The following is a 27,320-nucleotide window of genomic DNA, read 5'->3' on the forward strand; positions in this document are numbered from 1 at the left end:
ATTTGTACTGTGACATTTTATATGTACCACATGGTATTGTATGTGTGCATGTAGTCACAACCATTTGGCTTTGAGGACATGGGGAATTTACCAAACTAAAAATAAAATAATATGGAAATTAGGAATGTGCTAATGTAGTTGAGATGAGGACTGGAGCTAGACAGTGTGATTGCCCACTGGTGAATGTGACGAAATGTGTTCCTTACTGGAACTCACTTTTAAAAGAGAGCTGTTTTATCCTGTGGGAGGGAGTCAGCTTACAGCTCATAAGGGCAGCAGGACTGTTTTCTCTCCTCTCTCCCCTTTTTAACCATAGAGCTAGAGAGGCAGGACAAAAGCAGGAAGTTTCAGACATGCTTTGGAACTTTTCTTCCCAGAGTGCTCTAGAGCAGGGGTGGCCAACGGTAGCTCTCCAGATGCTTTTCCCCTACAACTCCCATCAGCCCCAGCCAGCATGGCCAATGGCTGGGGCTGATGCGAGTTGTAGGCAAAAAAACATCTGAAGAGCTACCATTGGCCACCCCTGCTCTAGGGAAAAGGTGACCAGTTCCTGGGTGGGACTTTGGAGATCTTTCCCAAATGAAGACGATAGAAGATATTGGATTTATATCCCGCCTTCCACTCAGAGCGGCTCACAATCTCCTCTATCTTCCTCCCCCACAACAGACACCCTGTGAGGTGGGTGGGGCTGAGAGGATTCTCACAGCAGCTGCCCTTTCAAGGACAACCTCTGCCAGAGCTATGGCTGACCCAAGGCCATTTCAGCAGGTGCAAGTGGAGGAGTGGGGAATCAAACCCAGTTCTACCAGATAAGAGTCTGCACACTTAACCACTACACCAAACTGGCTCTCGGAGAGACGGAGAGGGGGAGAGTGCTGGGCTCTCGAGAAGAGCAGATCAGGCAGCCTGTTGGTATGCTGCAGACCTCTCCATTGATATAAACAGTTACATACCAAACTTTCTAAGATTTGTTATGCCTACTCTGCTCACAATATCTAACTAGAGCATATGTTTGTTCCAAAATTCTTTTGTTTGTTTTGCTGATCTGGTGCTGGGTTAAAGGTGTACATATAGACTTTCTCTTTTCAATAAATATGGTTACTTTTTTATTCTGACAGTGTTCTCTGGGCCACATAGTTCTCCAACAGCTTGGATACACTATTCATTTGCCAGAGAGGCCTCAAGATACCAAGCTGTTGTGCCTTTGTCCCCTTGTATACTTGTATTTACACAATTTGAAAATAATTATCTTTCAAAAAAAAGTGGCATAACTTTAAATGTTATAACCTGAACTGTTATGTTTACAAGATTTCAGCACTGATTTGCAATATTTCACCACATTATAGCAGGAAATTAATGAGAAAGTCAGATTTTATCTTGGGAGAAGAGAATTATATTCAACATTGAAACTTGGGCTATGTTCCTAATAATCAGCTGACTCTCATTTACAAGGTTTGTTTTTTTTTTTTTGTGGAAGTTGCCCTGTTTTATGGAACAATTTCCTCAGAGCTGAGGAAGACCCCCCCCCCATGGCATTTCAAAGGGAGGCTGTAAAACTTAACTCTTAAAAAAAGTGAGAGCTTTTTGAATACCTGTATTTTGTTTTATTGTTGTTTTATAAACCAGCACTGTTGGTTTTGTTTGCAATTGTTTTATTTGTAACTTTGTTCCCAGCCTTAGACCCCAATTGTCCTAAAGGGCAGGTTACAAATTTGTTAAAATAAAAATAATTTTTAAAAAACCCTCCAGTTATTACTGTAAAGAAATTAGAGAGCAGTGACAATGAATAGAGCTGCAGTTGGAGCTGCAAAATCCTTGACTGGCTCTCTGACATACTACCAAGGAAAACACAGCCTACAAGGTGGGAAAATGCAAACAGGAAAGTTAGGAGTGCACAGTGGATAAAGACAAAATGTTCTGGACAATTATGTAGAGGACTTCATCCAAGAGTATATTGGCAGAGACTGCCCCTTTTAATCATGATGATAAATGTTTTGCTTTATTCAGTCAACCACCAAATAAACATTTCTTGTGCATATTGGTAGCAATCAGCCAGTGACAAAAATCTAGTGGAAATCAATTACATCCCATAAAGTAAATCCTTGATGAATAAATTGTTTAAGTCAGCTGATGTTAATTAGATTTTACGAGCATTGTGGAGAGAGAAGTCATGTGCACAGAAAGCTGAGTATTAATTCACATTACTTTTTGCAGAACAGAAAATCGAGAACAACTTTTCTCCCACGTGCAATATTAGTTGAAGTTTGTCTATTGTAGGTGGAAAAGCAGCATGACAAAATGTGTCATTGAAAATAATATGAAAAAGCATAGAGTCCTAAGGGACAAAAAATACAGAATTTTTTTTTAAAAAAAATTCAAGCAGTATTACAGATATAAAAAGAAATGTTTATTCAACATGGAGTAAAAAGATACAATGCTTGAAGAATCTGAAAAGCCCAAACATGTAGAAATTGTAGAATGAAATAACTAAACAAAAATTCTATGCATGTTATACAGTTTGCATTTTACTTACCAGCTAATTCTTGGGTACCAGGACTGTATATTAAAAACAGGATTTATTCTAGTTTTAATTTTTTAAAAAAAAATGCTTATATGCCAATGGAATCATAAGCAAAAATGATAACAGAGCATTGTATGCTATACTAAATAATTTATATTGCACCTCCACTTCCTTCAGTCATGACAAAGCTCATTCAGTTCTAAATTATATTTTAAATGAAAGGAATGGCAAAGTGCAGGAAAAGATTTCAGCTATCACTGAATGAAATGATTTTATATATAGCATCCTCATTAACCAGGCTGCAAAAGGTGCAAAAGACAACAATTACTGGGTAGATGCATTATTTTGTTTAGACTCTGCTGTCAACAGATTTCCATTAGATATATTTTAAAAATCACATTGTCAAGTCTGTGCTTGATAATGTGGTTGTGCTTCTGTTTCTCAACTGGTGGTCTAAGAACACTGACAGCACTTGTTAAATTCTGAGAAAACATATGTAATAAAGCTGTACAATACTGTACCAAAATTTTAATTCAAGGCTCAAGATATTTGTCCACCAGATCTTTCATCTAAGTTAAGCTGCACATATAAACTTATATTACTTTTAACGAGAGAGTGGATGTGCACGTGCTGACCCCACCACCCCTTGCCACTGTCTGGTTGTCTGCAGAACGTGACCCCACAGAGGAAGTGGACATGTATGCAACCTTCTCCCTGTGATCAGCAACACTTCTTTCAAAACACTGCTGATTAAAGCGTATGACCGCTTCCTTCACACAGTAACAATGGGCAGACAGCCAAGCAACTGCACAAAGGCAGGGGGTGGGGCTAGTGAGCTCCTGCCTGCTTTCCCCTCACCCAAGCAGTGGCTGTGAGTGTCATCTGTACCAGGTTTAAAATGTTGAGAAATATTTCACTCAGTTTTATTTAACCAGAACACCTGGTTCCAGTCCAGTGTAACAGTAAAACTAATTTCTGAAACACCAATCAACAAGTGTAAACAATTCATTCCTAAATGGTCTCTTTCTCACCCAAATGCATTCACAGTGATGGAAGATGCATATTAAAGTCAAAGTATGTGACACTGCCTCCTGTGGAAAATGTAACTAATTTCCCTTTCTAGAGAAGGTGATGCCTTCTGTAGGTATTAGGATTTATTGTTAATGGCCTTTGGGGGAAAGAAACATCTTGTATTACTCATCAGCAAGTTCTCTACATGAACATAACAGGAGACTGACAAGATTCTCCTATGTAGTCCAGCCTCTGAGCTGCTTTTGATAACACTGAAAGACAGTTCTCTTGGGAATCACACCCTTGTCAAAAGAGTCATGAAAACATAATCCTGGAACAGGAAATGTAGCATGCCCATCTCTGCCTGAAGCGCTGCATTCAATCTCCAGAGATTTAAGTTGTGCTTATTATTTTAAATTGAAAATTCCACTCATCTCTTCATAAGGAATGCACAAAGTCTTCCTTAAAACAGGCAGAGCACTATGAGCAGAAAACATGCTTATAAACTATTGTATGGTAAGAACTGAAAATGCTGTGAAAACTTCTATAGTTATTTGCATTTATAACTGCACTGAAAGAGCCAAAGCAGACAGGTTTATAAATAACATTAAATAATACACACATTAAATTCTGAAGATCACAATCCTGTGAATGCTTACATGCAAATAAACCTCATAAATTTCAATGGGATTTAAGGGCCACTTCACATGAAAAGACTACTCTACCATGTACTACTGCAGGCAAGATTCTAATCAAACCTTCATTTACTAAATATACAGGCTAATTTTCTGAATAAATCATTTTTAAGGTAACAGTATCACAAGAAGGTGCCTGCCTATAGGGAATGTACAATTCAAAGATGTCAACTTTCAGTTTAATTAAGTTCTACTATTATAATAAAAAGTAATTTGTGAGAAGCTTCTGCATCTTCTCTGCCAAGACATACAATTCAAAGAGTTTGGCATAGTTGAACTCTATGGCAGATGTAAAAATGCCGAGGAAATTGTGTATTCATAAGCTGACTTCTGCATAAGTGATTTCAGGTCACAGTTCTAACAAATTAAATGAAAGCCCCTTACACCTGCATCCAATGCTTGCTTTGTACATACCACTGTCCCAAAGAATGATTAGGAAGACTGGAAAGAACTCTGAAGAACTTAAGGAACTTAAGAGGGGCTACACAAAATAGCATTGACTGTTTCCATGCCACTGTGCGTGCACGAGTATCATCACTTCCAATTTCTAAACTAAATTAACTATCTTTCAGCAAATTTCTCCTGTACTCTTCACCCAAAAGATCTTCCGCACTATTCAGCTTTACATAGAATATATTTAGACCTGTGGTTTTATCAGAGAATGCTCCTCACCTATGTTAGGAAGCCTCTCCCATGGTTCTATAGTATACTCTACCCTACAGTGTTTTAAAACTGCTATGATCTATATCCAAGAGTCTTTTTATAACCCTAATGCTTCCTTGAATTATTGCTTGACTTTTGAAGACCAGCAGTTGTTGCTCCAGTTGGTATAGTATTCTACCATTGCTGCACTCAATTCTTTAAATACCTGTCTGCAGCATAGATGAAAAAATATAGTTTATTATAGTCTGTATATAGGTACATACTCGCATTCAAGAGAGAGTTTCCAAATAAACCAACAAAATATTTATCCAAGTGGCAGTTCAATGCTTTTCCTCTGTACTTACTTATTCTGCATCATGTTCATTATAACCCAGTCTGAAGGATACACATTCTTCCCAATTAGATTTTTGAACATAATAAACGTCTCCATCAAGAAGTCCTAAAATAAAAAGGAAAGTATCTATTAAAATAGCCAATATTTTAGAGATTAAATAATACCAGCTGTGTGAGAAAAAATTCTTGATCAGATTCACACTGGGGCTCTTGCTGGACAACTAAATCAAAACTTCCATTATCTAATGAAACACATCCAATAGTATGTATCTAATGACTTCTGACATTTTGTATCCTACAGACTGATTATAACAAAACAGCATCATATTGAAATCAACTAATTCATTATTATTGATAGATGGAGTATACGATAAGGAAAAAAAATAAAGCCACTGAAAATTTGGATTCATAACAATCTAATAAAGATAATATTCAAAATGAATGCCACATAGTGTGAAATTGCAGCAAAACAGTAGCATTTTTTTTAATCTGTGACTTTTTGTTAAAGTATTTAAAGTTATGCTGCAACTTCCAGGACTTTCTGAACCAAAAGATTATTGATTAAAGCTGGCTAAAATGTTTTAACAGCCTGAAGAAAAGACACTAATTTTCCAGTCTAATCATTAAATTCAAGGAGTGGTTACTGTGCAGGAGCCAAATACAATGATCTCACATAATATGTCTTAAGGCGGGATCATTCTAGTAGTGAACAACAGTATTTTGACATGAATAGAGTGACCTTGCAAATTTAAAATTTATGTGGTTTATGTGCGTTGTTAGCATTATATAATAGACACATTTTCATTACAAGAACATAATTAACAAGCTCAGTGAATGTGTCCTTATATTATGTACTCAAACTTGATTACTGGTCATTGAAATAAAAAGAAAAAATCCTTATCAGCCCTAATATTTTGCTGAGTACAGCCTCCTTTTCCTTTACGTGCATTTTTTCCTTTTGCATAAAATGACTGGTTTCCTTGCAGATCTTGCTTCATAACTTAATAATTGAGACTTCAGTAGGATTTATGCCCATGTGAGCAGGGTCAGAATTGGGCCTGTAGAATCAGCTCTGAATATTTTATAGCAGCCGAGCCACACTCTCTTAAAGTGGATTCTACTTCATACTTTATTAGTTGTACTGCATGCTTCAGTTGCTGGGTTTTCACAAAGTTTACTAAAAAGCTGGCAGATAGATTTTCATATTGTTTGAAGATAGGCCAGCAGAGGAATAGATTATACATTGAATTTGATTCTATGTTTAAAATGAATAAATTATGCTCCAGTTTTCCCACTATAAATCAGAAAAATGTTTTCTATTTCAATCGGACTTCTACAAAATGTTTACTTATTTTTTTAAGTGGTCGCTTGTGGGATGCCCCCTGCCCCCTGAATATTATTGTCTGCACCTCCCAAATGCCAACTGAGTCACCTCTCTCCCTTCCCTTGTGCTTCCTGAAACAACTAGTGGGGGTAGAAAAAATGAGAGGTCAGGGGGCTACTACTCTGGTATATTTCAGTTTCTCTCTTCCCATCCTTTTTGCTTTTAAGAAAAAAATACAAGAATATGCCAGGAATAAAATTAATTCCTCCCCCCCCCCCCCGGTAAACTAAGCTGTTTTAAGACAATGGGAAATTTACCCCTTGGTCCTTTCTACCCCTTGGTCCTGGTGACTCTGTTCCTTTCCACCAGGCAGGGAGAATCACATCAAGCGTTTTTTGTTGAGGTCCTTTGCATGCTTCAATCTGTCGTAAAATACTGATTCAGATATATCTATCCATACCATACCATACCAAACCTTTAATGGCATAATAGATTCAGATAAAAATACACAGAATATAAAAATTTAAACATTGGAGATAAAATCAAAATAAAACCGAGCTTACAGATACATTCAAACATGGTCAGAATTAAATTTAAGGATGTCAGCCAGAAATTTTGCCACAGCCTCACTAACCACCCCCTCAGTATCACTCAATAAATAATAACAGGGTGGCAGAATAGACAAATCTGGAGAAAAAGAAAGCTTGCCAAATAAATCTTTACGGAGGTTATGGTAAAAAGAACAATCAAGCAATATATGCTGGATTGAGTCAGGGGTATTCGCTCCACAGGAGCAAAGTCTGTCGGCTAAAGGGACTCGCTGATATCTCCCTTGTAAAACTTTGGAGGGAAACGCGTTTAGTCTGGCCAACATAAATGCCCTGCGATGACTTGGAGTGGTTAGGTCTGATAGATAATTGGGCATTTTGCCACAAAAAGCATAAAGACCTAAGGAAGCTGGAGAGCAAGTATAAGGGAGAGTTGGCCGTAATTTCGTTTCCTCCAATTCCCACAGTCTCAGTTTAATACATCTGAAGATATATGACTCTTCAGAGGTAGAAAAATCATCTACCTCTAACCCCAATTGATTGAGTTTAGACAGAAGCACTGCTGTCCAGGACGAAATATATGGGTCTCTTTTCATACAATCAAGAAGGCTGTTGGGATCTGTTCTAAAATGAATTTTGAGCCAGAATTTAAACACTGCAATCCAGGCTTTTGTCTCCACCAAAGACTGACCCACTTCAGAGCAGAGAGCAAAGTAGGACACACATTTTGGCAAACCAAGAATTTGTCTAAAGAATGAGGCTTGAATGCCCTCCACTTTCCTGGTAAAAGCTGAGATCCATATAGGGATACCATAGAGGATTTGGGCAAGCGTTTTGGCTTTGAATACTTTAATAGCTGCTGGAACTAATTGGTTGCCCCTTGCAAAGAAAAACTGTTTAATTTGAGCAGCTGAACACTTAGCCAAGTTGATGGTGTTGTTACGATGTGAAACCCAGCTTAACTTGTGGTTAAGATATATCTATCTATATTGACACATCCCACAAATGCTCAACTCAGCCCACCAAATGCAATAACAAAAATGGTAAAATGCAAACTACTGACAAATCTTAATGCAATACTTACAACAGCGGGAAAGCAAAAGTAAACGGAGGTGAAGTTATATTTTAAGGCAATCTATTCCTTCCCTTTAACTTTTTAACTGAAACTTCATGCCCATACTAGGCTTTCAGCAGTAAAACATTGAGAAAGCAACCCAGCAAGTACTAAACTAGTGCCTTCTCCACCTTATTCCTTGCCATTCTTCCTTATAATTTTGTATAACGGAAAAGAAAACATTCCTTGCTCTTTCCAACAGGGTCTCAAATATTTCATGAACCATGAATCATGAGGTTTTTACAATTTACAAGATTTTTAAATATATAACAAGTTTATACATGACTAGGAAGGAAGACGAATGAATACAAAATAGTATTCTGTGATAAAAGAATCTCCCTTAATGAATCATCAACCTACTTCTGTTTTTAAATCTATCAAGACTGATTCATAGGTGTCTGCAGTGCTGCAGTTGCCACTCAAATCAGTTACACGTAGTCAGTGTTCCAGTAAACCACAGGAACATTTCCAAATGCACTCCAAAGTGTATTAGATGATTTTTTTAAAAATCATATCTTTCTGAGGACCAGCATGGGCAAAGTTTCATGATCCAGCTAATCCTCATGGGAAGATAATTTTTTAAAAAAATGTTTGCAGTCATGTGGAACACTGAGCAATTATCAGGAACATCCACACAGTTACAAGAACATAGGAACTGCCCTTTGTAGTTTGGAGAGGCACCACAGTACAGTGTAAGTGGTTTCATCCCTAGCATTTTCAGTTAAAATAGGTTTGTGTACCATGGCTAGTAAAGACTGCTTACCAGAACACTGAAAAGCTGCTGCCAGCTAGAATATTTATTTATATCATTTATTTATTTTAAAGCATTTCTATACTGCCTTTCCATCCAAAAGGGAAAACATTAAAACATTAAAACAGCATTTAAAACAAGCTATATATAAAATATGTATATACAGTATATATAAAATATTAAAACTATTCAATAAAAACATATAGACTTACAAACATAACACAACAAGGGAGGTGGGCCAATAAGAATTACAGGGAGTATGCAAAAGAAAACAAAAAAAGTATTCACACACTGGAGGAAGACTGCCGTAGAGACAGATGAATTTCCCTGGGGAGCTCCAAAGTTTTGGTACCACGACAGTGAAAGGCTCTTCTTAGGTTGCCATCCATCTAGCATCAGATAGTGGAGGCACCCAAAGCAGGGCATCCAAAGATGACTCGGAGTGGATGGTTAGGTTCTCGGGGAGAAGGCAGTCCTTAAGGTATGCTGGCCCCAAACTGTATCCTTTATAATAAACCCCTCTTTGTCTTGGAATATTGGTTGGGACCGGATTGCACTGCAGCAAACTTTGGCCTGTCAAACTATCAATCAAGAGTGCTTGCAAGCCACTAGTTGAGTCTGCTCCTCTCTCTTGCCCAAGTGGCTGTTGCTACCCAGCAAAGCTGGTTCTGTCAGTGAAAGGCAAACAACTTTAACTCTGGCAGTTATTGGCTTTCTCTACTCTCCTGAGTTGTCTGTTGCACTGATTCACAGAGAAGAGAAAGAAAACCTTCCTTCGATTGGCTGAGGGAGGGAGGAGGAGGGAGACAGCCAGAGAACGGCTTTCCTTGATTGGCTGAGGACTCTTCCCTTTCGCCACATGCGCTTCGCACAAGCACTCAGCCTGGCTCGCTCCTTTTCAAAGGAAGCCGGGAAGACGGCAGCCTCTTCCCGGCTCCATCTGAAGAGGAAGAGGGATGGCAATGGATGGGCCAAGCCGTGTTCAGGAGGGACGGAGGCCTGGGCCCCAGAGGCCACCCCCCCCCCCCAGAGCAGCCCAAAGTCACTCCTGCCACTGCCCAGCAAGAGGCCAAGCTGTGTTTGGGAGGGGCTGATGCCAAAGCACTGGAGGCCACTTCCCTCCCCCTCAAGAGCAGCCAAAGTCATTCCTGCCGCCACCCAGCAAGGGACAGATGAGCCAGGTTTGGGTCGGTACGAGAGGGGAGGAAGTGCCTGCCCCTGCCTCTGCAGTGAAGTGGTGCCGCAGGCAGCTGCCTACTTTGCCAACTCCCATGTGCCGGCCCTGGGAAGATGACTGGGTGCTTTTGGACCAGTCACAGACTTCCAACCTAACCTGCCTCAAAAGGTTATTGTGCAGATTAAAGGCGGGGAGAGAAGAATGATGTAATCTGCTTTGTTCCCCCCACACACACACACACTGTGGAGAAAGACTGTCCTTTTCCTATGGTAGAGGCTGCAGGGAAGGAAAAGGCAAGGGAAAGCTGAAGTCAGAGGGGCAGAGAAAGGGAAAGAAATAGGGCTCCCAACTGCAGTTGAGGAAATTCCTGGAGGGTGGAGTTTGAGGAGGGGTGGGACCTCAAACAGGTACAAAGCCACTTCTTCCTGAGGAATCACTGCTGCCAATCTCCAAGTGAGGGCTGGAGATCACTCAAAATTAAAACTGCTCTCCAGATGGCAGAGATCAGCTCCCCTTGAAGTGGGAAGGGAGCGAATGCCTTTACTTGGGTGGGTGGGAAGATAGCAAGGGTGTGGGTAATTGAATGTCATGGTGGGGGGGGGGGGGTAGTGGCATGCCAAGGGTGCAGGGGTAGTTGAGAGGAAAAAGTATTTGGAGGATGAGTGGTATTAGGACAGCGGGGTAGGAAGTTGGGGGGAATCACCAAGGGTGATTGTTCCACTTGGAAGGGCTGTCATTCCAGTTCCAGAGCACTAATTCTATTTGGGGGTGGGGTGGGGGTTCATCATTCCATTCTGGGACCTGTTATTCCAGCAGTTTGTCAGGGCCCAGAGACATTAATTTACAGTTCACTCTGTATTTTCATTGCAACTATTTTGTGCTGTGATGTATTTAAATGGAGCCCATGCAAGTCATTTGGCATTCTTGGCTCCCATTATCTCCAATGGGCTTTCAGGCCTCTCCTATTGTTTTCAATGGGCAATCTTGTCATTCCTTTTACTACATTCGTTCAGCAGAACCCAGTGCCATTTTGGCATGCCAGCTTAACAGGACTGATGTGAAGCACAGAATCACACTCCAAGCAAAGGAAGGGGAGGGTTTGCAAGCCCAGCAGGACCAGTGCTGACTGGGTGATTTTGGACCAGTCACACACGTTCAGCCTAGCCTTCCTCATAGGTCTGTTGTGCAAATCAAGGGGGGGGGGGAGAATGATGTAAGTTGCTTTGGTTCCCCTCCCTCTGTGGAGAAAGACTGTCCTTTGCCTATGCATAGGCTGCAGAGAGGGGGAAGGCTATTAAAAGCTGAAGTCAGAGGGGCAGATAAAGGGAAGGAGATAGGATTACTAACTCTGGATGAGGGAATTCCTGGAGATTTAAGGGGTGGGGTCTGAAGAGGGTGGGGTTTGAAAAAGGGTGGGACCTCAGATGGGTACAATGTAATTTCCTCCTGGGGAACCGATGTTGCCAATCTCCAGGTGAGGGCTGGAGATCATTCAGAATTACAACTGCTCTCCAGATGGCAGAGATCAGCTCCCCCTGAGGAGTGTGTGTGTGGGGGGAGTGAATGCCTTCATTTGGATGGGTGGGAAGATTGCAAGGTTGGGGGGGCACTCACCCAAAGCCTCTTTCTAGAGTCCACTGTATTTTTTTTCACAATGAGCCTTATCCGTAGTAGAGTTATAAAGAGATATAGTATTGGACCAGATGGGCCAATAATCTGACAATATGTCTGCTGATTTACACACATATTTAGATCCTGTGCAGGACCCAAACTGACTTTTCTTGCAAGCATGTACTTCAGTAAAGTAAGCAGGGCTCTAGAAGACAGCATGTTCTGCTTAAACAAGTCGAAATTCAAGGTAAAATATTTTTCCCCAAGTCAAAACAAAGAGGAGATCGAATGAAGTCAAAGATCAATTGCTTTATATCATAAAGCAGCAATAAAAGTAATTCACCACATTTCCCAATGGTATCCAGGTCACTGCATCAGAGTTCTAAAGTAATACTTAAATGGACAAAATAGGCAATTAAAGTTTCAGCAATAGAATTATAAGCATGACCCTGCCTGAATAAGATTCTACAAAACTCTGTAAGAATAGAAAATTCATTATAAACTCATGTACAATGGAATATATTTCAGTAACAACTAAGGCTGTAAATCCTACATATTATCACCAAGACACATCCCACCAAACTCTGGAGAGTTTATTTTAGAACAAAAAAGCTTAAGATTGGGCTGTAAAATATGCCTAAAATGAGGGGATGAAGGTAATGAAGCACTACTGCCCACACCAAATCGCAGTCAATCTCAATTTGTATCAGTGACAAAAACAGGATTGAGAAATTGTAAATGATTTACTGCAGATTAATAGGAAAAGAATGAGGGGGCAAAAAACATAACCCAAAAAATGAATTAAAAACCAGAAGGTTAAATGGATACAAATTACGGGACCCAATGTTAAAAACAATACACAATATAAATATTACAAATTATACAAAATATGGGAGAAGGGAAAAGGAAAAGAGAAAGGAAAGGGAGGAAGGCCAATTTAGAATAGACACCATCACTGTCCTCAACCACAGGCCTGGCAGAAAAGCTCTACATTGCAGGCCCTGTGAAACTGCATCAAATTCTGCAGGGCTCAGATCTCGACCAGCAGAGCATTCCACCAGGTCACAGCAGGACTGAAAAAGTCCTGGTTCTGGTTGAGGACAGCAGGACACATTTTGGGCCAGGAATTACAAATTAATTTAAAAAGAGGTATAAACCCAAATATAGCCTCAATAAGAATTTCATAAGAACAATTAGGACCCTTATACAACCCTAAAGCAAATACGTTTTGGCCTATTGACCTTCTTTAATGATCAAGTATAAATGCTGCACATAGGCTCAATTACTGCAATGAAATTATTACTCAAAATAGGAACAAGTGAAAATTATGTAGAAAAGAAAGAGGTATGAGTAGAGTTAGGGTTTGGGTTTGGGTTAGGAGTAGGGTTTGGGTTCAGTGTTCAGGTTAGAGTTTGAGTTAGGGGGAAGTTTAGGAGTAGGGTTAGGATTAGCATTGGGGTTAGGATTAGTATTTGGGTTAAGGTAGGGTTAGAAAAAGGGTTAAAGGGTAGAGTTAAAGTTTGGGTTAGGTTTCAGGTTACAGCTCTGGTTAGGGTTTGGATATAAGGATAGGATTTAGATTCAAGTCAGGGGTCAAGTACAGGTTTGGATCTGAATTTATGATTTGGGTTCCAGTTCTGGTTGGGGTTAGATTAGAGGCAGGGATACTTTTAGGGATAGGATTCAAGTTATGATTAGGGTTCTGTTTCAAGTTTGGATTAGGGTAGGGTTGGGCTTAGGGTTCAGGATTGAGATAAAGTTAGGGTTCTGGTTAGCACTGGGGTTCAAGTTAGCGGTGTTAGGGTTTGGGTGAAACTAGTGTTAGGTTAAGGTTCAAATTAGGGTTATCATTCAGATTAAAGTCTGGGTTTAGATTAAAGTTTGGGTTTAGGTTTGGATTAGGGTTGGGGTTAGTGTTTTGGTTTAGGTGTAGGGATACAGCTATGTTTAAGGGTAGGGTTCAGATTTAAACTAGAGTGAGGGTCCAGGTTAGAGTTCCAGTTAGGGTTAGATTAGGAGTAAGGGTACATTTAGGGGTAGTGTTCGCTTTAGGGTTAGGGTTCTTGTTCAAGGTAGGGTTAGGGCTTGAGTTGTGCTTATAAATCGGGTTGGGTTTATGCTTTGGATTCTAGTTAGGGTTAGATTAGGGTTTGGGTTAGTGTTGGGGTTCAGGTTAACATTCTGGTTCAAGTTTGAATTAGAGTAGGGTTTAGGGTAAGGTTTAGAGTTTGGGTTTGAGTTAGGTTTAGGGTTAGGGTTAGGGTTCAAATTAGGATTAGGGATAGGGTTAGAGTAAAGGTCCGGGTTCATATTAGGGTTGGTTTTAGGGTTGCATTAAGGATTGAGGGAGGGATTTCAGTTAGGGCTAGCACTGGGGTTCAGGTTAGGGTTCTGGCTCAACTCCAGGTTAGGGTAGGATTTAGAGTTAGCTTTAGCTTTTAGGTTAGGATTTGAATTAGGAGTAGAGATACTGTTACGATTCAAATTAGGGTTAGGATTCAGGTTCAGGATAGGGTTAGAGCTAGGGTTCAGTGGTAGGGTTGGGTTAGCATTTAATATGGTGGTGCTGTTATCATTTAACTACTGTTTAACTGGGCTGCCACAGCCTTTGTTTTCTGTTGAGTTTGTATTATTTAAATACTTGTTTATAAGATGATTTGAAGTCATTTTTTGTGGAAAGTACATATATTTTAAAAGCCCCCAATGATGCAGGAGGGGGATCATGACCATGGGGATTTGGGGCAGAGAAAACAAGGGTAACCACCATGTGGAAGCCCTATTGCTACTTTATTGAATCAGTAGACACAATAGCAATGAGACAGCTTCCAAGAATCATCACAATAACTACAAGAGGGAAAGTAACAGGATTTTGAAGCTAAGATAATATTGGTACCCTGGAGAAAAGGAGAAAGATGCCATAAAGAAACCTCTGTAAACATCAAAAGTGCAATTTGGATCCTAGACTTATATCAGTTAAATATTTTTCTCTCACAGGATAAATTTGAATTATTGTGCTTTCTGTGTAGGATGACCAGCTCAGTCTTTCTTCTGGGACACAGTCATAATGCAGTAGCTCCATAGTTAGTCAGTATCCTATAATGCTTTCTCAGCAGAGAAAAGAAGCCCCAAAGAGTCAACTCCAAGTCGCTGGGAACATAGCAAGTGCACTGTAGATGTGAAAAGGAGAAACTTGCCCCACCCCCATTCGTGCAGAGGATGATGTTTGTTTCCTCCTGGTGAGAACCAAACACTGAAGACTGATGAGTTTAGCATCAAGTGGGGTCTGTATAATTCCCATGCCTGTACAAGGCTTATATGGGTGCAACATCAACAAAGTGCTATTCTGCATAGTGCCAGCAAATCTCTATATTATGCTAGCAAGAAGCATCTTAAGCAATTTACATACAAGCTTTAGGACTGCGCAGTACGTCTTATTCAGAAATCTTGAATAGTGAACAGACTGGGTGTGTCAAACATAAGGCCTGGGGGTCAGAACTAGCCCATCCAGAGCTTTTATGCGACCCACAAGCAATTGATGCATGGGAGAAACAGCTGGAGAGTATGGGTGGAGCCACTACACTGTGGCTTCAGCATAGCAAAATAGCCTTGTCTGCAGCAGTAGAACATCATGGGAGCATTTGTGGATTTTCCTCTGCACCTGCCTCCCAGCCAATGGGGTCTTAGAGGGGGTTTTGTGAGGTATTTCCCCAGTAGGTCAATTGGCTGTGAAGATTAATAAGTATCCTGTTAAATTAAGCTTCTGTCTGAAATACTGAAAAGTTACTATTTTAGGTATATATAATTTCACTTCCTCACATTTTGTGGCCGGCTGTCCCTCCTGAGACAGCCATTTTGTGACTGTCCCCACTGTCCTGTGTCAGAATTCCAAAGGTGGCCATGGGCTCACAAAGGTTGGGAACCCCTGGGTTACTGTATTTTATTAAACCTAAACTGAGATGACTATGAGTATATCTAGGAAATGGCTATTTATTCATCTCTTGTTTACATTCCCAAGCAACAAATGAATGAAACTAAAAAATATATAAGAACTGCATTTGCCATAAATTGAGGATTCTTAATTCTGTCCTTCTTCTCTACAATATATAGTGAGAAGATTCAGCTCTCTCTCTCAAACTGTTTAAAATGCAATACCATAGACCCTAACTCCCCCAGGTAACAGAGTCTGTAATCTAACACAGTTGATCAGACTTCAGGTCATCTTCTAATTAATGGATCTGAGCCAACAAGTTTGGTTGCTACTTTGCAGCATGCATTTTGCCATATGGCAATGATAGTTCCAGGTCATTAGAGAGATATCTACTTAGCTATAAATTCCCTTCTACAATGCTCTAATTAAGCTGTATCATACACTCAAAGATTAGAAAGAACCTTGAGGAGTTTGTCTTATTACGAGTATCAATAATCAAACATATCTTTAAAACTCAGCTCGTGAAGTAACACTGGATAAAATAGTGGCTATAGAAATAAATTATACATATCCAAAGAAAATAAATGCTGTTGAGGAATCTGGCAAGCATTCAAGAAAGATTTAGGTAACAATTTTTTTAGGGACTTTGAACCAATACTGCAATAGTGTTATTTGCCAATTGCCCAGAACTGTAGGCTAGTTTCAGTGTGGGTATAAGTTTCATATATAAGAAATCAATTGCTCCTCCCCTACTCCAATAGCTTAAGCTGTGTTTCCAAATTTTGACTTTCCTTGAGGATCAGTTGCTTCGTCATTTAATATAAAGGCAATGATACAATCTTTGCTCTTGGCTCAGAAGGTGAACAACAATGCATCATCGATTTTTATGCCAGGTCATGTGGCTCATATAATAAAGTTTTCCAGCTTTGTAACTTCCTTTATCAAATACCAGCAAGAACACAAGCAATGAGCACTGAAAAGGCAAAAAAGTGTTTCAAGCTGAACTTACAACAACATCCGATCTCATCTTCCCAAAAGTCTTGATTAAGTGAGCATAATGATAATCTTCCATTTGTCTTAAAATAGCTGTCATGCTTGCAACAAAATTCCCCTGCAAACAAAAGAAAAAAAATATTTGTAGTCATCAAAAAAAGCACACATTTAGTACTTCAATTATTTTTTCAGGCATTTCTGCAAGAACAAAATAAACTAGAATACTTCAGACTAGACTGCTATTCTCCCATGCTTGGACAATATAACAGCTTGTATTTTGAAAATATCTACTACAACTGCATGATTTTAAGCACTACTTTGTTTTTGTTTTTTATGGCTTTCCTAACATTTCATCATCAAGCTTTGCTCCATTGTTTCATTGTATAAAAACAGGATGTTACTTTGCAATTTACCCTTTCTTTCTATTCAACCCCTCTAAAATCCAAAAGCAGGTTTATTTTGTTCCAATTTATGATAAACTGGATAAAAACTTGTCCTGAAAAATACCTTCAAACTGCAATACGAATAAGTACATCTTTGTAATAAGAAATATATGTTGAAAGGGCAAACGTATTCTTATAACATAATAAGAAACATCCTTTGAAAACTGTTGCTTTCCATAACACGTTTATATGCAGCTTCCTTGTGTATTTGTGTGTGGGGGGGAGGGATATTTTACAGATAATACTACCAGTAGAACAGCATGCATACCAAATACATCAATTCCAAAATATAGTAAGAATCTCTAGTTCTTTTCCTTGTTTACATTCCAATCGTTATATTTTAATAGCCATAGGCATCAAAATATAATTTTGTTGTTTATGTCAGATATCCTTCAGTCTGACAAAATGTATTTCCAAGTTTAGCATCTCTTAATTTTTTTACTTCACAACTGTGTAGCTGTTTAATTATTTTTCCTAAGATGTTGGAACCATAGTTGTCCTTTGCAAAACTGCGGCCTTAATGACTAACTTATCTACATTTATTTCTGTTCCTGGCTAATAGCTTTGATCATATGCATATGCTAGCCTCATTCTGTTTGTTTAGCAATTTAAATTATGATGAAGAAGGGCAACAACCAAGAGACATTAATCTGAGGCCTGCAGGAAAAGATTGTGCTGACTATATATATGAATGGAACACAGAGACCACATGGATTTAAACATGAATTCTCAAGAGGAATCTACACTGTAGAAAGATACTTAAATGGACTTATCTCCCATGCATATTTGTGACTCTTTTCCTTTACTAACAGCTAATTATTTAAGAATAATATGTGTAAACTCAAAACTTTTCTTTCATATCCTCAATACTTTCAGCTTTTATCAAGAGATCCTAATCCTCTCTTTGTAATTGAGCAGTGTTTGTCTCTGGGCATTACCATGATTATGCTGATAAGCAAATAAAGAAGATGAATCATTGCTAACAGAGATTATTACATAACTAAAAAACCTTATTAATTAGCATGGTAAGAGTCAGACATATGAAGAGGTTAGTCCTTTCTATATACTGCCATTTAAAACAGGAGATTGTTCTTTAGAAACACTCAAAATATACAGAACAAAGGCAAGCAACTGGAGAAATGGTTATAACTTTCCCAAGGGCAAGTCCTACTAGAGGTACCCTGGGGAAGGAGACAGTCTTAGACTCCAGCCCAATGCCAGAGTCTGATGCATTATGATCAATTGTGCCTCTTCTTTTTCTGAATCTAGTTTCTCACTCCATGTATGGTAACAGGTTTTTTTGCAAGATTTTGAACATCACTATGATAAATTAATGTGATTGTCAGATAGTTGCTGCAGTCTTTGATGTCTCTTTTTTTAATAATAATAATAATAATAATAAATTTTATTTGTATCCCGCCCTCCCCGCCTCGGCAGGCTCAGGGCGGCTAACAGCATTTCTCAATAACATACAGTATAATAAAACCTTTAAATTTAACAATATAAAACATTATTTAACAACATTAAAAACCAGTCTATACAATTAAATAGTTTAGTCTGACAGTGCTGATGATGTTTGACGCTAGTTCTGCCAGTTTATATACAGCGGTCTAGATCTTTAAGCCGCATTGGCGGATCCTTATTAACAGCCTTCTTCAGCAGTCTGGGTAAGCAAGTTTAAAAAGGGTGGTCTTGCAGGCCCTGCGGAACTGGTCAAGGTTCCGCAGGGCCCACACCTCCTCAGGGAGTTGGTTCCATAGGGCAGGGGCCGCGGTTGAAAAGGCCCGTGCTCTGATATTTTGATGTTTAATCTCTTTCGGCCCAGGGATAGCCATTAGATTTTTCCCGGCTGACCTCAGTGCTCTCTGGGGTTCGTATGGGGAAAGACGGTCCCTCAGGTAGGCGGGTCCTCGGCCATATAAGGCTTTAAAGGTAATGACCAACACTTTGTACTGGACACGGTATATAATCGGCAGCCAGTGCAGTCCACGTAGCCCCGGCCGTATATGTTCCCCTTTCGGGAGTCCCAACAACAGCCTGGCCGCCGCGTTCTGCCGCGTTGAAATTGGAATGTAGACTGAGGGCTTTCAGTCTGTGGACCACCATTTTGTTTTCCATATACTTGTTAAGATTTTGATGGACACAGTTTTTGTGGTTTGAAAGAGCTCTACTGATATCCCATCTAGTGATTTGTTTCTCCCAATTGTTTTCAGTTGCAGTTTTCACTTCACTTTATAAAACTGCAGGTCCTTCTTCAAACAAATCCTTCTCGAAGGGATTTGTCATCCTTTCCGATCTTTTCTTTATTTTGTTTTTCTTATGTCCTTGTACAGAGTGAATAAAATGTGGAATCTGCTGACGGAGGATGTAGTGATGGCAATAGGAATAAACAGTTTTCAAAGGGGATTGGATAGATTTAAAGAGGGTAGCTCTATCAGTGGCTACTAGCCATGGTGACTGAAGGAAACATCCATGTTCAGAGGCATTAAACCTCTGAATCCCAGAGCCAGGAGGCAACATCAGTGGAAGGTCTTAGCCTGAATGCACTGTTATTGGCCCTCCAGAGGAACTGGTTGGCTACTGTCTGGGAAAGGGTGCTGGACTAGATGGACCACTTGTCTGATCCAGCAGGGCTCATCTTATGATCTGTTCAGTTAATGTTGACCTTTTTGTCCTGTTCATGTTGATCTTTCAGTATGCCTAAGTGTGCTTTAAGTTTCCCTTTGATTTCTTGGATCTTGTGGAATAGGATCTCTTGGTTTTGTTTTGGTTTTTTGCTGTTCTATTTCTATATAATAGTTACTATAATAGTTCCCTTTATATCTACATTGCAGTCACATGCATTTACACTTCTGATTCTATTTCTGTCACCTTTTACTGCTGCTTCTTGTCTATCTGTAGCAATTTTAAGAGTTTCATCAGTCATCCATCAAGGCCTTTCATTTCTTTTGACTATAGGAATAGTCTTTGTGCATTCTTCCTTGACAATATCTCAGGTTTCAACTCATAGTTAATCAGGTTTGTATTCACTCAAACTTAATAATGCAGATCTTCTCTTTACATACTGCTTAAACTTTTCAGGAATTTTTACATTACATTTTGGCACTATGAATATTTTGGTGCTTTTCTTCAGATTTATTCTAATTTTCAATATTAACAATTCATGCATGTTTACTCAGAAACATATCCCATAAGTTCAATGAGGCTTACTCACACATGACAGCCCAAAGGATTGCAGCCTTAAGCTGAAAGCAAAAGACAATGCACCAGTGAAGAAAGAAGGCATATGGAAGAAGGGCTATAGATGTCATATCCTTCAATCCAGTCAGCAAATCAAACACATTGTTTATTTCCTACCAGCTATTTTTGTTAGCTCCTGGCAAGCACCATCAAAAAATGAAGCAGTGGAATGATTGTCATTCTCATCTTGCTAATTTGTTCATGTTAAGAAAAACTGACCTCTCCCACTTGTCCTGCTTTCTTTCTTTATATGAGAACACAGCAAAACTTGCTGGGAGGGAGACCGCAGATGGCTAGATCCTAATGTATCTGATTTTGCAGATCTGAAATTATATGGTTTTGTATCTACTCCAAACTTAATGTGGACATTTAAATGTGAGTAGGAATACCTTGTTTTGCTCCCAACTGCTCCCAATAGACATGTATTATTTACCTTTAATCAAAAGAAAAAATTGTATGTCCTCATAGCTTGTAGACCCAAACAGCTAGAAGCTGAATCCAAAATGACAATGGATAAGGATTGCCTGTCAGCTTTGCTATTTGCTAATGTTTCCGCTTTATATTTTACCCTTCCACCACCATCTGCAGTAACCGAATATCTATATTATGTTATGCCTGTGATTGTGAACTGACAGGTTATGCTACTATAATCCAGAATGTTAGAAAAGCAATTGTTCATGCAAAATAGGAGAGCTAAAGTGTCAGAGTGTGCAAATATACACAGGTGAAGGAGGGCAGGAAGAGGGAGAGACAGCGGTGGTAGCAAAACTAGAGCAGGAATAAAAGGATGACACAAAAGAGCCAGATAAGGAAAAGATTTTAGATACATTATCATCAAAGGCAAGAGATAGGGAAAAAAGGGGCCAGGGATGGAACAGCATCGTTAGAAGCTGCACAAACCAGGGTTCGGCAGGTCCTCTCTAGCTTGCCCTGTACCAAAAGCCACTGACCCAAGTAGGGTGATCAGACGATGTGAGAAATGCAGAGGTGTGAGAAGGCCACTTTCTGATGTTGCATTTCCTAGGTGATTTCTATTCAGCTTCTACTGCACTGCTTAGACAGCTGTGCCTTGAGTGGCTGCACTTGACATTCTATATAACTCCTCATCTCTTTAATACCCACACTCAGTTAAAAACACTTCAGTGTATTTGTGAGCATGCAGCATATTATGTTTGCATCCTGCAAAATTAATGTTTGGAGCTGGGCTGTGTAAAAAGAAAACAGTTGCAAACTGTTCTAATATGGAATTTTAAATGAGCCACATTCCTTTCCCTTCCCCCAAACAAATCTCAGAATATGCAAAGTCACAATAAAGTAAATGGCTCTTCTGAGTATGTGCAGATGCATTTTCCTTACCACTACAATAACTCTTTTGGGGATAAACTTTTTGAAGGCATTGCAAATGTAGAGGAGAGTTAGTCACACCACATGCTGTTCTATGTTTAATTCAGCTAAGTTTCTAGCAAATTTAATAATGATGATTTTGTTGTTGTTGTTTGCTATAGCTGGTAAGGAGGATTGTAGAAATACTGCTTGTGTTGCATTCATTCACTAGCATATGCAATTGACAAAAATATGCAATAAATTCTTGCTGTTTTTCTTTAATATTAATTACCAAAATGACATTATTGACTACAACTGTGAAGGGAGGGGGTATCTTGTTGAACTACTGGGCAAAATACTGTTTGCATATTCTCTCTCCTATCTCCAGAACTACAAGTGTGGGAATCTGGGTATCAAATGCTCTAAGTGAGCTACCTAAAATATGGGCAAAACCTTGCTCACCCAGGTCCACTTGAAAACCACAGGAAGAGCTTTTCTTTGCAACTTTCATTACCTTTTCCAGTAGAAATGTGCATAGCAAACCATACTGCTTTGACTGTGTGGGGTTTCCAGTATTCAAATACGGAGGCTAAGTATAATAATTATCAATATTACATTATATCCATATAATAATTATCAATATTACAGTCTGATTACTGCATTGTACAAGGAGGAAGGATTACAATTAGGAAGCATGCATTCAGTTTTCTGATTACAATAGAATCATTGTAAGACCCCAATGAGGTCCAACAAGGTCCAAGAAGTCCTACTTTCAAAAGGACTGAGTGGAACCAGTGCTTTTTTTTTTTGTAGAAAAAGCTCAGCAGGAGCTCATTTACACCAACTAGCCTGGGAGCACATGGCTGCCACATGGCGGGGGGTTGGATCAGCCAAAGCCCTAGCCAGCCCAGGCGAAGCTCTGCTCTTGTGGGCTCCTGCAGAAAAAAAGCCCTGCCTGTAACCATCTGCAATCTGAAATTAATCCAAAGGATGCCAAAATGAAGACCCAACACAGTGATTTAATCTGCTGTATTATTTCTTATTCTATATCATAGCTGAACTCTATCTTTACATTGGGATTGAATCCAGATTTTTGAAATAAAAATAGAAATATGATATAGAACGTACTGACACTGGTTGAAGGAATTCTCGCTTCCTCTCCAACTGCACTCCACCTCTCAGTCACTGTGCCTACCCATGCATTAATGATGCCTCAGCTGTCCTTTTATAACTTATAACTTCTTATAACACTTATAAAGGGAAAAGCGGCTGCCAGGCTCTTGGGGTGGGGAGAAGCAGTTAAAAGCTGGAGAGAATTTTTTTAAATAGGCTGCAGTTATAGCGACTGGGGTGAGAATCATCCTTCTGTCTTGCTTGCAAGGCTTTGCAGCTGCAGGCTCAGATGTCCTTTTAAAGCTTCCCCCTGATATTTAACCATTCATACTATGGGGGGGGGGCATTGGAGATGGGCATATAACAGTGAGGAATCCTACCCAATCTCAACTCCAGTTCTGCTTTTGGTTCCTCCCCTGTTCCCCCACCCATTATTTCTCTCTGTCTCTGGGTGTCTCTCACTGTTAGCCAGTCAGTCTTTCTTGAGCTGGTGGAGGGGGAGAAGCAGTCAGAAACCTCTCCCCACAAGAAAGTTTTAAGAGGAAGTGGAGCACATAGCAAAAGAGGTGGTGGTGAGAAGCTCTGATGTCCTTTTAAAATATTCCCCGATATTTAGCCATTCATACTGGAGAAATCCTATCCAATCCCAGCTCCAGTTCTGCTTTTGCTGCCTCGTCTCTGTCTCTCTGGCTATCAGCCAGTCAATCTCTCACGGTCGATGTGGTGGGGCCTGGAGTAGATTCCTGCAGCAGCCATTTGAAAAGGTATCAAAAGGTATTGGGGGGGGGGGATTCAACCCTCTCTAAGGTTTTTTTTAAAAAACTTCTTGGACTTTTCTGCAGACCCACAGAATTCTGTGAGTCTGTAGCAAAACCTGCTGGGGGAGAGTATGCCCTCTGTTTGAATAAATAAGTATCCACAGACAGAAGGGACTTTTGAGAAATTGATCTATAGATAAAAAGTACACAATTTCAATCCCATCTTCAATTGAAACTCCTTCCTATTCCTTTTGTGTTTCTTCACCATTAAACTAATCCTAAAGATCTCTTCTAAAGAACTGACATTTTAAAAACTCAAAATACAAAATTATCTGCTGTTGCCACAATATACAGAGATGTGGCAAACATTTAAAGCATAAAAACATGGTACCAATTGGATACAGTGTTAAATTTTCCCTGTACCCAAGCTGCTAACTTCTCTTCTTCTTCCTCTTTATTGATAGATCTGGTTTTGTCCCCCAGACCTTCTGTGCTACAGTCTTGGGCTCAGCAGATGGCAAACATATATGTGAGCTTTGGTTTTTGTTTTGTTTAATTCTTAAGCTGGGCAGTATGCTGCTTAGGGAAAGAATTCTTTATTTTGAAGGCCAAAGGAAAAAAAAGTTAAATTACGCAAACCTTATTTATACGCCACAGGCTTTCATGGAAGAAAATTGTTTTAATAGTTTTATTCCTTTTTCAAAGGACAGATGGACATTTCTCACATATGAGGAAAGATTTAATGGGAAATTTCTGTTGAAAACAAGCAATGCGCAAAGAATACAAAAACTCAATAGATGCTTCAGTTGCTTGTATAATGTCATATATTAAAAGAAAACATAACCTATCCTGGAAGATCTCTACTGTTACTCCTCCCACCTCCTTAATGGAGCTATTTAAATGATTACAGTATCACTTACTATGCTTCCATTGTATTTTGCTTTACTTACTGTGAAGCATGTTCATTAGCTATGTTATCTAAGGCATAATAAAAAAAAATGTTTTAGAAGTCTGGAAAAGTCCAACAGTACTGCGTAGCTGAGTGAGCATCTGTGCTACATTTGTAGATATATTTCGTATATCTACCAACTTGTATAGGTCCTGTATCCAAAATTGCCAGAATGTTTTACTTGACATACTTTACACACAAAAATCACAGACAATAGCCCAAATAACTGCCTTTGAACTGTACATCTTTTCTTATTGGCAATGTTTCAGTGTTAATACAGATTTAAACTTACGAACATAGTTTGGAAAGCTAAATGTAATCTTTGTAGAACAACAATGATCTATGGATCTCACTTAATATAATTGCTACTATTTTCAGTTCCTGCAAAGGAAGCTATATGAAGAGAGGTAGACTTTGTAATTTATATATTGGAACTGCACTCTATCCAAAAATCCATTTCAAATAAACTGTATAATTCAGGTTGTAATAGAATCCTTTATGGACAGAAGTCAACGGTCTTTTAAAAAATGGGCTAGGATATTGATCCTCTCTCCCACCACAGCAAACTTATTAAGACTGAATTACTCTTGCTTCTATTAAGATCTGGTTGAAGGCACAGTACATCACAGAATACAATTTAGGGCAATCTTAAAACTTCAGCTATCTCAGGTGAAGGAATTTTTTTAAAAGCTCCTCTACTAGGCAAGCTTCAGGGATACATTATTAATTATAAGAGAAATTACGTAGACTATTTATTAGTTGTAGCCTGGTATTACAGATCAATTGCACTGATCACCGAATACTTAATATAGTACATTTGTATTAATTTGTAAAAGGTTTAAATCTTCTCAGTGCTTCTTTGGGATGGATAAAGACTAACTGTATGGAGAACCCATAAGACCCATATGTTGACCTTTGTTGTACTAATAAAAACACAGCTTTGCAATTACCCCTAGTGTAAAATTGAAATTGATTTTTCAGAAAATTAGATTTTTCTTTGTTCTGCCTGAAGTGACATGCTATATTAAGGAGGGGAGCAGTATCCTAGGGATCCAATTAAGCATTAGAAACCAATGGAAGATAAACATTTGAAAACCTTACTTGCTATTGCTGAAGAGCTGATAGGCTGCTTTAAACATAAATCAAAAATCATGACAGATCTAATGTTTTCAACGAACAACCTAACCAGCTATCTTTGGGGCTTAATCTGGTCCAAGTATCACCAGGCCTCTGTTCCCACATCAATTTTTAATGCCAAGAATAGTCTGAGAACATGACAAAAGTATAACCAGGAAATTGTCCCTGAGATTGCACAGAGAAACTTTTCTAAAATGGTACTCTAAAATGAAGGGAATGTGTTTCCATGCCAGTAGTGATGGCTTTTAGGCAAACTTGAGTCATGACATACTTCATTTCAGAAGCAAGCAACAGAATAAAAGCTGAAGAGGATCTAATCAGCATCAAAACAAGGACTGACTCTTTAAGACAGCAAAGGTAGGAAGGTATGTCAACTATTTATATTGACACACACACACATTATAAAATAAAAAAAATAAATGTTTTATGTAAGACAATTTTGAGAACCACTGAGAAATAACAGTCTCCACAATATACTGGATTGTCCAGAACAGTAAGTCAATATATCTGAAGACTGCTAATTATTGGTAATCAACAGTACAAGAATAAGTGCGAGAGTATTTACAGCTCCCAATACCACCTTCTCCAACCAAAGTTTAACTCATCTAATGTGCAACTAGTTAAAAGCAAGGGTGTCAAACTGATTTGTTAAGGGCCGGATCCAACATAAATGTGACCTTGTTGGGCCAAGCTTATGAGCATCATAAAATGTAATGACAGATAGCAGAGATATAAACTTTATAAAGGCCACAAAAGCAATTAAAGATTTAAAAACTTAAAATAAAACATGCTTAAAACACCAACACTCATTGGTCTTAAAGGTGCTTTCTTTGTATCTCTCCTGTGCGATCCAGGGAACTGGGCAAACAAAGCTGTGGCTCTTTCCTTCCTTCCCCAGGGGACTGCGGGGGGAGCCTCAGCCAATAGAAGGAAGAGAGGCTTTTTTTAGTAGCTCTGCTGTGCAATTGAAAGACCCTGTGCAATTGAGCAAGCTTGGCAAAGCAAGCCGTGATGCAGATGGAAGCAAGAGAGAGGGAGAAGTAAGTAGATGACAGCCAGTTGCTTGGAGGCTTAATAGGAGCACTCCAGGGGCCTGATTTTTCCCTCGGACCACTTGTTTGGCACCCCTGTTAAAGCTTCCACAAACTGATCCAGTTGTCAGCTTTTACAGAATAAAATCTTGCTATTACTTAAGTTATTATAGCAGCTCTATGCCTTCAACAAGTTTCTGATATTGTCAGTGCAACAAAAGCAGATCAGATTTCAAATTAAGAAAGATACAAGCCTTAAAATGGCATGAGTTCACAAAAAATAACTACCAAAGAGTAGTAGTTGTAAATAAAAATGATTAAAACCGCAGAAAATAAACCATGTTTGAAAGCGGAAGATGCTCAGAGTAATAAATTTGAATTAGGTCTCATTGGTTATCTAGCCAATCCCATAAGAGTCATAAAAAGAGAACAATTAAAAATTAAAAATAAAATCTGTAGCTACCTGCTTCAATTTCTGAAATATTTCTTGTTAAGCTTGTATCTTATTTGAAAGACTTCAACCCCTTTATCAATTTCTTTGGATGTAAATACAGTTAAACTGCAGTTAAACTGTAATACTTTTGGTGGTGCCCATGAAACTCCCCACAATCTGTGACAGACTTCTAGACATCTGGTATGTCCAAGAGAGAACTGAGT

General features: G+C 39.1%; 1 protein-coding gene across 2 annotated transcripts in view; it reads right to left on the reverse strand.

The window, feature by feature from the left end:
* DOCK1 (dedicator of cytokinesis 1) overlaps positions 1–27,320 on the reverse strand; it is a 550,707-nt gene that overhangs the window by 208,841 nt on the left and 314,546 nt on the right. For both annotated transcript variants that reach the window (XM_060241424.1, XM_060241423.1), the window contains exons 28-29: positions 16,686–16,787; positions 5,235–5,329 (exon numbers count right to left, since the gene is read on the reverse strand). In XM_060241424.1, coding sequence (XP_060097407.1) covers positions 5,235–5,329; positions 16,686–16,787 — 197 coding nt within the window. The remainder of the gene's footprint in view (positions 1–5,234; positions 5,330–16,685; positions 16,788–27,320) is intronic.

This window comes from Heteronotia binoei, chromosome 6 (genome assembly GCF_032191835.1).
Source record: "Heteronotia binoei isolate CCM8104 ecotype False Entrance Well chromosome 6, APGP_CSIRO_Hbin_v1, whole genome shotgun sequence".
Classification (NCBI taxonomy): domain Eukaryota; kingdom Metazoa; phylum Chordata; class Lepidosauria; order Squamata; family Gekkonidae; genus Heteronotia; species Heteronotia binoei.